Source organism: Anguilla rostrata, chromosome 3 (genome assembly GCF_018555375.3).
Source record: "Anguilla rostrata isolate EN2019 chromosome 3, ASM1855537v3, whole genome shotgun sequence".
Classification (NCBI taxonomy): Eukaryota; Metazoa; Chordata; class Actinopteri; order Anguilliformes; family Anguillidae; genus Anguilla; species Anguilla rostrata.
The window spans coordinates 26,432,374-26,447,860 of NC_057935.1; the positions used below are offsets into that span (position 1 = coordinate 26,432,374).

General features: G+C 39.6%; 1 protein-coding gene across 1 annotated transcript in view; it reads right to left on the bottom strand.

The window, feature by feature from the left end:
• Positions 1-1,451: 1,451 nt before the first annotated feature.
• oca2 (oculocutaneous albinism II) overlaps positions 1,452-15,487 on the bottom strand; it is a 134,665-nt gene continuing 120,629 nt past the window's right edge. The window contains exon 24 of the mRNA XM_064326993.1: positions 1,452-2,662. Within this exon, the coding sequence (XP_064183063.1) occupies positions 2,575-2,662 (88 nt within the window). The 3' untranslated portion in view covers positions 1,452-2,574. The remainder of the gene's footprint in view (positions 2,663-15,487) is intronic.

Sequence of the window (15,487 nt, forward strand, 5' to 3'; positions counted from 1 at the left end):
TAATATACATTCCTGTAGGATATGTAGTGTTTAGATTTTTAAATAAGGGGTTCTAGCATGCAATATTACTTGAACATTTTAACATTGACTGTTGGAACCGCTGGATTCAGAAAAGAAACATATTCTTAATTAATCCTTGCTTGTCTGACATTCCTTGTCTGGAACTTTATATTTTATCAGCTAGTTCTTACTTCAGGCTGTAATCTGTCCAATCACTGTATTTATTTGCTCCTATAGATTTCCTATAGATATTACCATTTACCTAATCTTTAATTATTGATATCTGGCCAGTCAGCAGAGGGCTTCCGCTTTAAGTCCGAGGTCATTGCAAGGTTTCTTCCCACCAGGGAGATATTTCTTGCCATTGTTTGTATTCCCTCTGAGGAAAATTTTAACCGGCTACATATTTCATATTTCCTGTTTCTGCTATTCAAATAAAATCAACTGAAATGACATTTCTCTGGTTGGCCAATCGCATAAATTTCCCACAGAGCCACATGGGGCATAGCTGTGCTCTTTTAGAGTCATTTAAATTCATTCTTACATTTTAACAGAGCACATATTGTCCCTATTGTCCCTATAAAGACTGACAGGATTGATTTACCACATTAGCGTTGATTTAACTCAAGGAATTGTTCTGTATGCAGTATCTTATACAGTATCTTTGAGCAGGCCCTCAGTCCTTCATTTGAATGCATTTAACCTGGAATATGTATCGTATGGAGATTGAATATAGTGCAATGTATTATAATTGCTTTTTTGCAAAATATCATAAATGTATTTCCTATCAACGCATTTCTAAAAAATAGACTGCAATATTTCAAAATGGCAATGATTCCAAAATCTTTTGAAGTGTTGAAATACAAAGGTACTTCTTGACTTTGATTGTTTTTGAAAGTATATTCCATTCCATTTCTGCTTTTGTTTTTAAAATGTGAATTATTTTTTTAGGCCTCATAGGAAGTGTTGGGAGTACTTTAACAACATATAGTTACCTACATTTAGTTACATGTAGCTAAACTAGTATCTTAATTACATTTTGCAGCAGTGTGCTGGTAGTTCCAGTGCATTCAAGTCTGTGTAGTGGTTGTAGTATTTAATGACTTTTTTTGTCACTTTGAGGTTCAGTTAGCTACAGGAACTTTTGGCCTTTTTTTCCAAACCCCAAATTCCACCTCCTCTCTCTCTTTTCCATCTAATCCCAATTGGTGAGAAGCACCCAACTCCAGCATAGCTGTCAATAATCAATTGCCACACATTGCTGGTTCTGCCCATGTGCAAAAAGAGGCATATGTTTAAGGAGCATGATAATGACATTTTTTTTTTTCATTTTTGATTTAGATTTCTTCATTTTTTTTTTTTTTGTAATTGTAGTTTTGTAAGTTACATTTCTCTTTAGGACAGCATTGCATCTACTTTCAGTGTGAAGTAATTGCTAGTTCATACAAGCACACTTTCAGAGTAGTTTTATTTCAACACGGTTCATAGGTAGCACATAGATCTACTGTGAAGAATCAAAGGGAAATAAATTGAATAAATTCAACCACTTGTTAAGAGTTTTATTGCTTTGACTTTCTCTATTTTACCAGATGCATATTTAGAGCATTGGACAGTGCAGTATTCATGATTCATGAAACAGTATAGCCAGTACACCAGATGAGTTAAATAGGGATAGTTCATAGCATTCATCAATTTAATTTAGAATACAATAAATAACTTTGTAATATTTTGTAATTCAAAAGGGCAGTTTCTGGGGAAACAGATAGGTATTAACTCTCCTGATATAATTTTTTAGGTTTATCACAATCAAATGTTATAATCTTTAAAATAATATTTAAGATAAATGTGAGGTTACAATATTTGTGTATTTTTTTAAAAACAGGAGTCAAATCAGCTTCCTCTTACAGTCTATTACAGTATATTAGTTGTGTTAGTTATGGTAATGCAAAGTACACAATATGGAAAACAGCCATACTAAGATTTAGCCTTTTGGCAAATATTTGACTCTTACATAGACAAATTGGTCAACGCTGCTTACAGAGAATGCAGCAGGGCGTATGCTAACATCCCTTTCAGTATTTTTTTATGGCACCTTTTTTAAAATGCAAAATAAATTTGTTATTTCACCTTCAAAACATTCTTATTTTAAAAAATATTGTTCTGTATCAACAGTAATTTACAAATTGTATTTGCAACACTTAAAAGGGAGGCATAACCTCATCAGTGGCTTTTCATGGCAAATGTAAACAAACATACCATAGGGAATAAAAAGCCTCCATCCTCCAAAACAGACGGAAGCAGTGGATTCCAGGGTGGAGCAGACCACCATGTATTATTCCCTTGTTTCAGTTCTTTGTTTTTCACATCACTTTGCGATGTTTGGTTGCTTCGCTGTACTGTAGGTGCACTTGGAATGCGGTAAAGAGCTTGGACTTGAGCCGTTCTCAGAATCTCACGGAGCTGCATGTTAAGTGTTCTGTAATGGCACAGTCTCCTTTCTCCCCATTGTCACAGAGACTGTGGCAAGCCCTGCAGCAGAACACAGAGTCTCTTTGATCCCAAGACGGGATGCCTTTAGGTGTTCCAACCTAGCCCAATGTGAGTGGCCAGCAGGTAGCACATGCCTATTGTGCAAGTCATGAGCATCATGGGGAATCCCAGCCTGCAACAGAAAAGACAATGGAAACAATATCAGGAGCCGCCACACATTACCCCTAAAACTGCTTCTCAAGCAGTTGCTCCAGGCAGAAGTGCATACATTTCAAGGTAATTTGAGACAAAAGTACAGATGTTTTGTCATGACCTTATCTTGATGGAAAAAAATGCGTAAATGTACATTATATATCCATCTGTAGCCAGATGTTTTAGCCCAGCACTATGTCACCTGATTCAACTAATTAACTAATCATGGCCTTCAATCCAGACCTTGATAAGTCTAATCAGGTGTCTTAATGCTAGGCTAAAACAAAAGGTTCCATGCTGGCCCTTTTTGGATAAGATTGGACACCCCTGGTTTAAATATTTTCTCAGTATAAATTCCCTTCCTTCCTTGTGAAGAGTGGCTTATGGGTGAATGTGTCGATGGATTTGACATGTACTTCACGTTTGCTTCCAGTGACTGATAATCTAGACATCTCCTCCCTCCAATGACAAAACCTGTCAGGACGTGTCATTTGTCTGCTATGTTCGAGACACCGTTGTCTACAGTGTGGACCGGTGGGGTTTAACATGGGGAAGAGCTCAATTCCCCCAGACACTTCTGCAAACAGAGCAACTCAAACAGCATTATCCGTACATTATAGCAGCTTCCCTGTGCCGCCACCTTTTAAGCAGCTTTTCCAGTCTTTTCTGCATACGTCGTGTGTGAATGTGGACCAGTCCCTGAGTCTGACGTGAAATGCCTTTATCTGCTCCATTATAAAATATTCATAATCCTCCCAAAAGCATTACAAGTGTAATCATAACTGTGGAGTCCCTTAATCTCAGAATTCTATCACTCCACATGAGATGTCTTCTGAACCGATTAACCTATTGCCGTTTCTCTCTCTGTCTCACTTATTCATGCACGCTCTCTCTCTCTCACTCTTGCTCTCTCTCTAAGTAGCGTGTGTGTGTGTGTGTGTCTCAATTGAGGATTATATTCTGTCACATTTCCATCAGAAAGAAGGCAGCATAAGTCCTCTCTACTATGTCCCTTTGATACACTAAAGCGTAGCTGCCTGAAATATTTCCATAAAGATTTTTTTCACACTTTCATGACCCCATTTTGAACTGTTAATTGTGCCTGTTGAGTCACCCACACCTGTGCCAGGAGCGCTATAAATGAAGTGTGTGTGTTTCTACAATGCATTAACCCACAAACCAGTGACTATTTACCACACTACAAGCCAGACACAAAACAACCAGAGGGTTACCACTGAACTACCCTGGTCAGAGAAAGCCAACCATCATGTCTCAGAGCTGCAGATTCCTGTATTTAATTCCAATTAGCCATTAATCACAAACATGGAAAAAGTGGAGCTTCCAGAGGCCACCTGCTAGCTGGAGAAGGTTTTGTTATTATGTTAACATTGACCAGCGGTGTCCACTAATCAGCTTTAAATTAAAGCGATATCTATGGTCGACGTACACTAGAAGACGTCAAATGAAAATGATCACATCACAAACACAAGATCTTAAGTGCCTCAAATGAGAAACACTGTTTGAAAATGCTGTGATAGCACACATTAATTTAAAGAGCAGGCAAAGACTGTGAACCTTGCTTTTTCTTCAGTCCTTCCACAGCCATTTGCGGCATGTTCACATGCCAGATTTCTGAGAGCTTCCTGCAGAGCAAAACGCTCAGTTTCTCAGTACATTTCACTCTGACAGAGAAAATTTCTATCCCCGTTGGAGTCTCCGTTAGAGTTTAATTGACACTGATCAATTTTCTGTGCGCCAACCCTTATCTTGAAGAGAAGCTGGAGGTGTGTGATACTACCTCTTTCAGAGAAAGGCCAGAATGGGTCCCCTTCACCTGATGTGTGATTGTGGGTCAGGTTCATCTGTGCCATGTTTGTGTGAATAAAGATCTGACCCCCTGCTTTCTTAGCAGGTAAACGCTTATCGGACCGCCACCGATGCCAGCTGTCAGCTCCCCGGCATTTAAGCAAATCGGCACTACAGCGGTCCACTAGTGGCAGGACAATTCTCCAGCATTTTTTATAATTTTTTTCTTAGCTGATCCTCATCGCAATTGCATTGGCTCAACTGTCGGCTAGCAGACTACCGTAGCGCAGACATGCGAAACTGGCGTGTGGACAGCTGCGCTATTGATGGGCTGCTAGTCGCTTAATGCTCGCTTGCTGACTGGGTTGATGAACAGGAACTGAAATTACTGATTATACCCTCTCCCACAATGGGGACAAAAAATTCAAACACACACACACATACACATACGCACACACACACACACAAACGCATATATACACACACAGAGATACACACAGAGCTGCATACACCCCCATCCAGTTTTCTTGTGCACTATTGCTCATACTGGGTGATTTATGAAGTAGAATAATGGATTAATCTGAGCCTGAGAAATCTGCCAGATAACTGACACAGCTACCTCTCAGCATAAAAAATGATTGCCTTCCCTTATGAAACAGATTAAACTGTAATGTATTGAAATTAAATATATTTTCAGGATATTGTGATACTTCACAATTTATGGACAAACTTGAAAATGATTTCAGCTTTCAGAAAATGCTATACATATTTAAAAAACGTGTTGCTGTTAATTGTATTCAAAAACTATACGATCTGGAAACAGACATCTACAATTCTAAATTCTCAAACTTCACAGACTGATTAGAATAACAAATTATTCTAATATGAGTCAATAATCCAGTGAGGGTATTACTCTGAGCTTGTTTAATGTCAGAAATGTTTTGTGGAATGTGATATATCATATACACCAGTGTCCCAGTTACCTCTAGTAAAGGACCAAACCCTCACAACCCAGAAAAGGCCTAAACAATCCGCTCAATCCCCCTTGTTTTATTGTCTGATTATCTTAACTATGCACCCTCAGGAGTCAAATTTCTTTGCAGTATGAAAAGGAGAAACAAAATGCACTGCACTGGTCTAAACCACAGCAAGCAAGGCAGAATCAGTCAAGTGACACTTATTAGAAGTAATTACATGCAGTTTTGGAAAGTGGCTGAAAGGTCAGGGAAGTGGAATAATTTTGGGGTTGTTTAAAGGCCAAAGGTTGAGAGAAGCATTGCTGATGTGCTGCTGCAAGTATCATGACCATTCACCTCCTATGGGAATTCAGCACATGTCAACAGTATAAAAACATATATAATTTTCATGTAAATTGCAATATTTCACCAATATATAATGAAAAGTATTCTTAAAGCCACTTTAAAAACACATCACGAGTCTATTGGCGACACATAAATAAACCAGCCAGTATTCACAAATAATTGCTTTTCCAGGTGCATAATGATGAGATAAAGCCTGTGGAACTGCGACAGTTAATGGGGTTTGTCTGTGGCATTTACAGTTATGCACAATTCCTTTTATCTTTATGCACATAATTCTGATCAGTGTGCTACTTGGCAAGCGCTATTTTGAGTCATTCCAGGGTTGAATGGGAGAGGGCTTAAAATAGACCCGTTCGTAAACCCTGTAGGACAAAAATCAATCACTGAGATCCAGGGGACAAAGCGAAAAGCGTTACAGAGAAACGATTAATCTCAACATGCTGCCAAGTGGAAGCACACTAAATTCTGCACCATGACAGTGATTTTGGGGATCCATCTGCTGCCGCTTGGCCACCAAACAATTGCTGCCACTTGCCATGTCATCTCCCCATCAGCTCCCGTCGTTTTCAAAAAGAGAACTCCAGATGGTTTGTCATTTGGATATCTACCTTCTTCCTGTAAATCATTGTGACAGGTCTTTTTCTGAAAACACATGGCAGTATTTTAAACTAGAATTCCTCTTAGGAAGAGGGAAATAATGATGTACAAGAGAACCACCCACACGCATGAAATGTGAAAAATACAATCACCATTCAGTTCCCCAAATTGCTTAGTAATGTATAGTTAATGAAACAGGATACGCAGCAATCGTCAGTTCATTAAATGCACAAGGTAATGAACAGACAATGAGACATTTTTATGTACGGTATGTTGTGTCTATATATATACACTTAGTTATTAAGGCAATAAAATACAATAGCGCTCCAAGAGTGAAGAGTACTAGTTGTTACCCATAATGCAATGCACACGCATACATCCCGGCAGATAGAATTTCTGCGAATGAATTACTGTTTACAGGTTATTTTCATTGGGTCAATTATGTCATTTTATAAATTCGTAAAAATATAAATGTGAAGGATGTTTTCCAAAGCAAGCTCATCCAAAGAGAATCACCTGGCCTTGAGTGAGGAGGAGAAGAAGTAGGCCACTTAAAAGTGTTGAGACTGCTGTGGAAAATTATAACAGCTAATAATGTTGATTTCAGATGTTTCATTTCCGGGGAAATGGGACAGTTTAGCTTCAATCCTGGTGAATCAGTGCTGAATCAGAACTTTTGAACCCCCATTCAGGTATGACCTACTGAGAAGCCCCATCCTCTTCAGGCTTTGAGAAAACCCTGCATGAAAGATGCACCCAAGAGCATCTTTCTGCAAAACAAATCCACATAAAAATCAGCGTTCATGATATGCTGTTTGGAGTTTAATGTGTGTGTATGTGTGTGTGAGAGAGAGAGAGAGTGCTTGCCTGTGTGTGTGTGTGTGTGTGTACGTGCACATGTGTGTGTGTCAGTGTATATGTGCATTCCCTTCCCTTCTCCAGCCAAATTATTTTAAAAATTAAGTGTGAAATCTTTTCCGCTAGGTTTTAATTTACATAATGGAAGACCATGCTCCATGGTATTAATCCGAGCATAACAGCCAAGGCAGTGAATAATTTAATTATTAAAATTAATTAAATACTATCAATGACAACGTGAGAGGAAGTTTGGAGGGGTGGCAAAAGAAAAAAAAGAACTGATGTGGAATGGTCGTCTGACCGTCTGTTTGTGAAGGTCACGCTTATGGAGAAAAATGTCCACCCTGAAGAAAAGACAACCAATCAGGGTTGCCTTCACCCCAAAACTCCCAACAAAGACATCAAAATGGCCCCCTGTGTGTGTCATTCAAAGAGGGAAAAAGGAAAATGTCACATCCACACTAACAATAGGTTGTGTCCCACTCACTTGAAAGTGGAGACCTGGCTGGGAACCCCACTGTTCAGCTGCTCAGAGGTATAAAGACTTGACCTCTCCATATAATGGGCAGTCTCTGCTTTAACAGCCTACACGCAGCATGTGGAGTGAGATCCTGCTGGTTCATTCACTCAGCTCTACAGCATGCAAAGTTTTAACATTCAAAAACATCAGTCAAAAATAGCTTCAGTATATTTCTCCTCGGTCTGGAAGGTAGGAAATCTGACTGGTGGGGAAGCCTGAATTTTGATGTATTCAAATGAGTTTTTTTTTCACTGAAGAAACTCTGCACAACTTCTTGACCTTTATCGTGCCAGTGTGTGCTCAGCCATTTAACACGTATTGTCACCGCCCTCTGCTAACATGTTCACACACGCTCACATGCACTCACACACACAAACACACACTCACACACACACACGTAAAAACACGCACACAATACTCACAACTATACATGTCACGCACATGCAGTCACACTAAGTTATGTATGTGCACAACACACACACGCATGTGCATTTACAAATGGCCATGAAGACGCTCATGCGCGCACACAACCAGACTTGTGAAACTCTTTATCGGATGTTCTCTAGGTAGCAGAGAGAGCCCTTCCAGGGAGAGTCGTGTAATATCTCCCCCCAAAGCAATCCAGATAAAATCCAAATTGCATGACATCTGGAAAAATGTATAGGTCTCACAAACCAAAGTAATGCAATCTTAAAATTAAATCAATGCTGTTAAAATCTCATTGCATGCTGCCCGTAATAAATTTCAGTTAAACCGACAAAGCTGCTGGGAAATAATATTTTTCAAGGGGGCCAACACAGGCGTGAATACTGCCATAGTTCCGGCTCATTACCGCAGCATAACAGTTAGCACACATAAAGCGTCAGTTTGATTCATAGTATTGTCTGTCTCCTGTGTGTCTGTTTTCACACACACATGACCACAGTTTCAACAACGCTCACATTTACACATGCACACAGTCCCATACAGACACACAAATACGAAGTCACACAAAAAACTAACTCAGGCCTACATGCACAAATAGAAATGCACTCACGCATGCACGCACACACAGAGTCGTACTTACGAGCACACATACACTCAGTGGCCACTTCATTAGGTACACCTGCATGTTCATGCAAATAGCCTGATGCTCCAAACAGCGAATCATTTGCCTGCGACTCAATATTTCACAAGGTAAGGGCCACACTATCAAATGAGTATGTTTATTGAGCAGGTGCTCACGATTGAAAGCCATAAATAGTAATATGGGCAATGAGTCTGCAGTGTGGGGAAGACTTGAGCAAAGGATTCACCATATCCCCCGGGTTCAGTGAACCCCCACTGGGCTCTGTAGTAGAAGGAGAGAGAGAAAGAGACAGGGAGAAAAATGAAGAGAGATACAGAGGGAGAGGGGCAGGAGAATGAATAAAACGAGAATGAAAGAACAGCTGCAGTGGGCAAGAGGGTTTCTAATAGGGAATAAGTGGAAGGGGAGTGTTTGAGATATGGTCCTCCTCCTGAACCTCAGCTATTCTTGCTTCATTTCACCAAGATTTTGGCAAAGGATTCACTGTAGCTCCTGGGCTCGGTGAACCCCAAAAGTCTTCATAAAGAAAGAGCGTTGACTGTGCTACTCAAAGATCTTGTAGATCTGTGCGGATGTAGAGCTGATAGGCTTGAGATGGCCAGCAACCCACTAGTTTGATCACTTTATCTGAGACGTCTCGACGGGAAGAGATAGTTACGGCATTAATGCGGAAACAGTGGCCAGACAATAAGTTTGGGGAGATCACAGATATGGACAGAACCTGGCAAAGATGGGACAGAAATCCAAACCTCGTGGTGACATGTTATGAATAAAGGATCAGAGAGGAAGAACTTTGGGATCATAATTTGTTTGTAGTTAATTATAGATTCGTATGGATAAGAGTCTGAAGTATAAGATGGACGTGGGTTCACCACTTTAGACAGTTTTGCTACGTATAAGAAAGAAAGCCAGACTGACCGGAGGCTATGTTTGGATTGATGAGGCAGTATCACAAGAGGGGTTAAATTCGCCAGACCTCCATTGAAACCCCCAAAACCGGTAGACATTACAGGCATTTTTTAGCAGACGCTCTTATCCAGAGCGACTTACAGACAGAGCAGAATCAGTGTAAAGCTGGATATCACCAGGGTTGGTTAAATGATCATTGTGGAAGCGTGAGATGCCGTTCCAGTTGGCGAGGATGTGCTGCCAAAGACGGCTTGCTGGAACTTTAAGGATGATCATTTTGAGGAGTGAGGAGCAAGAGAAGGTAGATGAGAAATTAAGGCTCGACTTTGTGGTAGGCTCCTGGGTCATCAGCAAAGTTCAGGTGACCCAGGAGAGAGAGCAGCTGTTGTATTAGTGCAATATGGAGTGACTGGAAGGGAAGCATTGTGCGTAATTTGGAAAGGAGGCTGGAAAAGGGGTGAGGAATACTGGCATCCCAGTGTCAGGAATGTGTACAGAAGGGAGCTGTTTGGGAGGGGGTTGTATGTTATGGGGGAAACCGGCATCCCAGTGCCGGCTGCATTAGCAGGAGGAGGCTGGGTGTAAGGTAGGAAAGCTGGCATTGTGGTGCTGCTAATATTTACTGGAGGGAAAGGCTTAATACAAAAAAATACACTGAAACAAAAAAATTCAATATTCAGCTCTCATAAAGTACATTTTACATCGATAGAGTTCTTTTTGACCAGTTTGGACTCATAAATTTTTGAATTAAGACACACACATACACACTCCCACATCCACATTCATGTATGCTCTATCCTCCAGGTGTTCTCAATCAGCACCCATTTTTAATTAAGGCAGATTTCCTCCCATCCAGTATGCACAAAATGATAATGAACAGCTGAGCTAAAAATAGATGTAAATTGGGTCCTTTTTGTCCACTATAATAGTCTCTTAATCACTGGCAGACACTAGCCGCCCCTGTTCCCTCCAATGTGGACACCACAGGTGAAAGACACCATCCCTGAAGCCAAATCATGGTGCAAATGCTTGAACCTCCCTTTTCTCTCCCTCAACAGACAGCACTTCAGCCGTTACCAGCCCTGGGATTGGAATGCATTTGAGAGGTTTATAAATACTCCACGAGAACATTACTTTGCTTCTCCTTTTAACATCTGTGTAACAAGGATTATTGTGTATAAGCACAGTTTGTAAAACCTGAGAACAATCCCGCTGGTACAAAATCTACACGGACTACACATTTATTTAGACTGCACTTTCTATATAAGATAAACTGTATACTGTAATAAAATGAATTCCTTTGTATATATGAAGGCACTTCAAATATATATGAAATAGTTGCTAATGTATTACATTACATTCAGATGCATCAAAATTAGACCAAAGTGGCAATAACTTATATGTTTTACTATTTATTTTAGTATATTTGATACAAATGGCAATACATTGCACAAGCAACAGTTTAATTACAAACTAAGTCAATCTTACAGTATATACTGATATCACTGGTATGTGGAAATGCTGAAAATATTATCAGAATAGGCTGACAAATCAAGAATACCAGTACATTGGGTCTCCATACACTAGAAAAAATAACATTTACGTAAAGGTTTTGAGCTGACAAAAAATCCTGCTACATCCAGCACACCCATCAGGCTAGTTTGTTGGAGAACATGGCAGAGGTCAACCAGAAACCTAGATACAGCCAGCCAATGGGCTGAGGGGGCCCAAATCTAGGTACCATGTGTGGCATGAAGGACAAAAGGCCTCTGAAAGGACTGCTTTAACAATGCACAACGACTGGAGGGTTCACCTTGCCAGAAAATCTCATCTCAACCAGCATGACTACTCTGCCATTTAATTATAGATGATTGAACTTCCTTCCATGGCCTGATATTATCTGGACCTTTTTGGTTTGACTTTAACTCTCAATATGTTCTAGGTGACAGGGGTCACGATTCAATCTAACTGCCATGCAGTTTGTCCGTAACTTCGAAAAACACGCAAGTAATGTGAAAAACACATGAGTTTGATATGAGTTTTACAATAGTATTTGGAAACAGGATGCATATGTATTAAGGTATAGCCATAATTCCTGGCCTACTACTGCATCCATATCTAAATAGCCAAGGAAAAGCTGGCATTGATATTCATAGTCTGATAGAAGATTCGTGAAAAGGAGACAGATTGTGTGGTGCATTACCTTTTAAAGATTGACTGCATGCCAAATGCAGAATGCACCTGCAGACTCCATTGTCTGAAACACATCCATGACTTGGAAGGCAATTTAGGAGAAAGGGTGTATTAATTATGCTGGGCTATGACAGAAAATCACAGGAGGAGGAAAAGTAAACAGGGGTTGAGGCATGGATGAATGGGATCCTTTAACTTGTGCAACCGAATGGATGTTCTTTTTAATTAACACCACTTTGTTAAAGGCCTGCTTGTTTGTCTGGTAAACATTTGCCACAAAACCCTCAGCTTTCACAAGTTCTTTTGGAACTGAAGTGTTTTGTACTTTTTATGTGCCGATGGATTAAGGCTGAAATTACCTTAATTTTACTCTTGTGCCTTTGGAAAATGCATTATTTCATCCAGCTATAGAAATACATGGGGTCTATGCAACAATATGCAGTGCCCTCCAAAGGTATGGTAAGGATAGAGTGAAGTTAGTTATTTTTGCTTTATACTTAAGGCATTTGTATTTAAGATCAAAAGATGAATACGTTTTACCCATAGTCAGTTCTCTGGTCTCCATGATGGTGTATGCCTCTGACTCTAAGTACAATTTCCACGGATGAAAACAAAGGCTAAAACAAGACTAGACACTCACTACTCTTGTGTGCACGTGAGCAACCATTAACACCTGTCATCTGTTCATTTTGCACAGCTGAAAATGGGGGTACAAAAACAGCTGTTTCTGCTAAATTTTAAAACGTGCATGTGCATACCATCAAATAAAAGCTGATTGTACTTTTGTCTTATATCCATCTTTTCATCTCAAATCAAACTACATAGCAAAAATTACATTTCACTCTACCATTATCATACTTTTGGAGGGCACTGTACGTTGCATAAGTTGTTGTAGATAAGGGATCTGTTATATGCCTATATGTAAATTATGGTGGAACAGAATACCCGACTGGCTTCAGTGTTCAGTTGATCTGAAGGATCAAAGACATCTTTACATTAATGCCAAATGTGCAGACCCCTGTATATCAAGGAATATATACAGACGAGTGACAAATTACAGGAAAAACATGAATAAATGAGTGGAGAAACATAACAAATGCAGCTACTTCTATATAGTTGCACTGCATGACACAATTAAGCAATTAACATTCTATCATGTTCTGTGGCATGTATAAAAATGCTGAGCAGGCCCAGTTGACCTCGAATTTGGATAAAGATGGCAAGAGTAAAAGATCTAAGTGACTTTGAAAGAGGGTTCATTATTGGGGCACGGATGTCTGGAGCTTCAGTCATAAAGACTGCTCAACTGGCTAGTGTTTCAATACGAACAGTGACTAAAGTGACATCTGCATTTAAATCTATGGGAAAGACATCAATAAATAGGGTCTGAAATTGCGGTTGAAAGCGCATATTTGGTGATGCTCTTGCATTAGTGATATATATAAGGAAACACAGAAGAGCAGCTCTTCCTCAGGTGACTGAGAATGTAAATGCAGGACGTGATCAGACCGTGTCAGCGAGAACAGTCCGTCGACAACTACATAGAGAGGAATATTCCTTCTCTTCCAGGTCTTCTCCACAGGGTACAAGGGGTCAGTGAATGAGTATGAAAATTATGTGAATCATATGCTATGGCCTTCGCAGTCCCCAGATATCAAACCAGTTGAATATCTGTGGGAGATTTTGGACCACTGTGTTAGACAGTGCTCTCCACCACCATCAAAACACCAAATGTGGGAATATCTTTTCGAAGAATGGCATTCCATCCCTCCAGTAGAGTTCCATATATGAAGTCATATACTGTATAAAAAATCAAGCTGGAAACAGCATGTAGCAATAGCTCTTCCACAATTGCATTACAGCATCATGCCTTTTCTGCATTGCCTGTCAACACTGAAGGGCTTCAGTTAGGAAATCTGGAATAATACTGCTGCACGATCAGGCAAGGAAATGTGGCAAAGAGGTAATCCTTATTGTGAGAACTAGGGGATTGAGTAGGATGGCCTAGCAAACTATCAACATGTCCTGGAAGTACTTGCCTGACACGCCTGATTTCAGTAGAAACCAAACGATATAAGACTGGACCATCTGCCTTGTTCTTGAATCCACTGGCACAATTCTTGGATCAGTCATAAAACACTAAGGGCCATTTTTACTAAGCATGCCGCAAATTACCATCCATGCCGCAGAATTCTGCATCGCCGCATGTTTTCAATTTAGCGGGGTATTTACAAAGACTGGTTATGTAAATGAGCACAGCCGCAGCGAGTTCATTTAAATGTACTGCCAGTATTTAAGATGCATTTTGCGCATGGGTGAAAAGCAACATTGTTGTACCGCTCCATCACTGGTGAAGTCAGGTTTTGGACAGGTTGGACAGGTGTCAGGATCCATGAATACAATGGATAGGCACTGTCACATTTTTAATTATTCTCATTAGCAAAACAAAAAGAATAGTTTGAATATAAAAAATTAATTTTACACATCAACATGTTTAATGTTAAATGTGTATTTGCTTTGTAAAAGCTCGGCAGCTTTCCTCATCTATTTGGATGTTACCATCTCTCTAGTTACAAAGTTACTCGTGCGGCAATGCTTACATACATTGGCGTACATCTTTTTCATGAATAAAGCCCCATGCTTCTTAATCTAAGGATGTGGCTGGTCTCACATTACTATTGGAAATGTGTTTCCTTGATAACTTCTGTACATGCAGGAAAAAACCTGCACATTACGGGGCATTTTCATTTAATGTTAAAATTATTCCAAACCTCTGATGCAATTGTGCCAACTAGGTGATATGCATGTAACATCAGACTGCATGTACCTTGGTTTTAATTGTATCTGACATGATTAAGTCATGAATGTAAATGAAACAGCTAATGACCACTGACATGTCAAAGCTGTTTGAAGTAAAATTTTATAGTAGGCTAAATATGTTCTTAATAAAACAGCAAAATCTGAATACTGTGGCATTTTTGTCAACTCTCCCCTACTCTAATACATTTACGATGTTTCCTTTTACGATTGGCCACGCTGATCTTAAGCCGGAGAACACCTGCTTTTTTCAGACATTAAAAAACAGAAGCAATTACCTTTGCCACAACAGCCACCAGCCATGATAAATCACCTCTAGTAAGTAATGAGCATACATTTTCATTCTCTTCTCCCACACTCTAAAATACATATGAATTAACGCAAATACACAATTTTTAGGGATGCCACATTTCTCTTGTTTTACCAGCGCAAAAATCCAATGCAGCACCTTAGTAAATATGGAAAAACGCTATTTGTCACGTTAGCGTTATAAAAGCCCCACAAATCCTTAGTAAATATGGTCCTAAAATACAAAATGGATAGAAGACATACTGGACATAGAATGCAGCTAAAAAAAGTTCATTAACTAAAGGGTTATGAAATCATGTGTATTACAGTTTGAAGCCCACCCAGTTCTAGACACTCAGATCCTCTATCTTTCGTTCTCAGTCAGCAAAAGTATATTTTTTAATGAAGGACTATGATTTCTGAGTA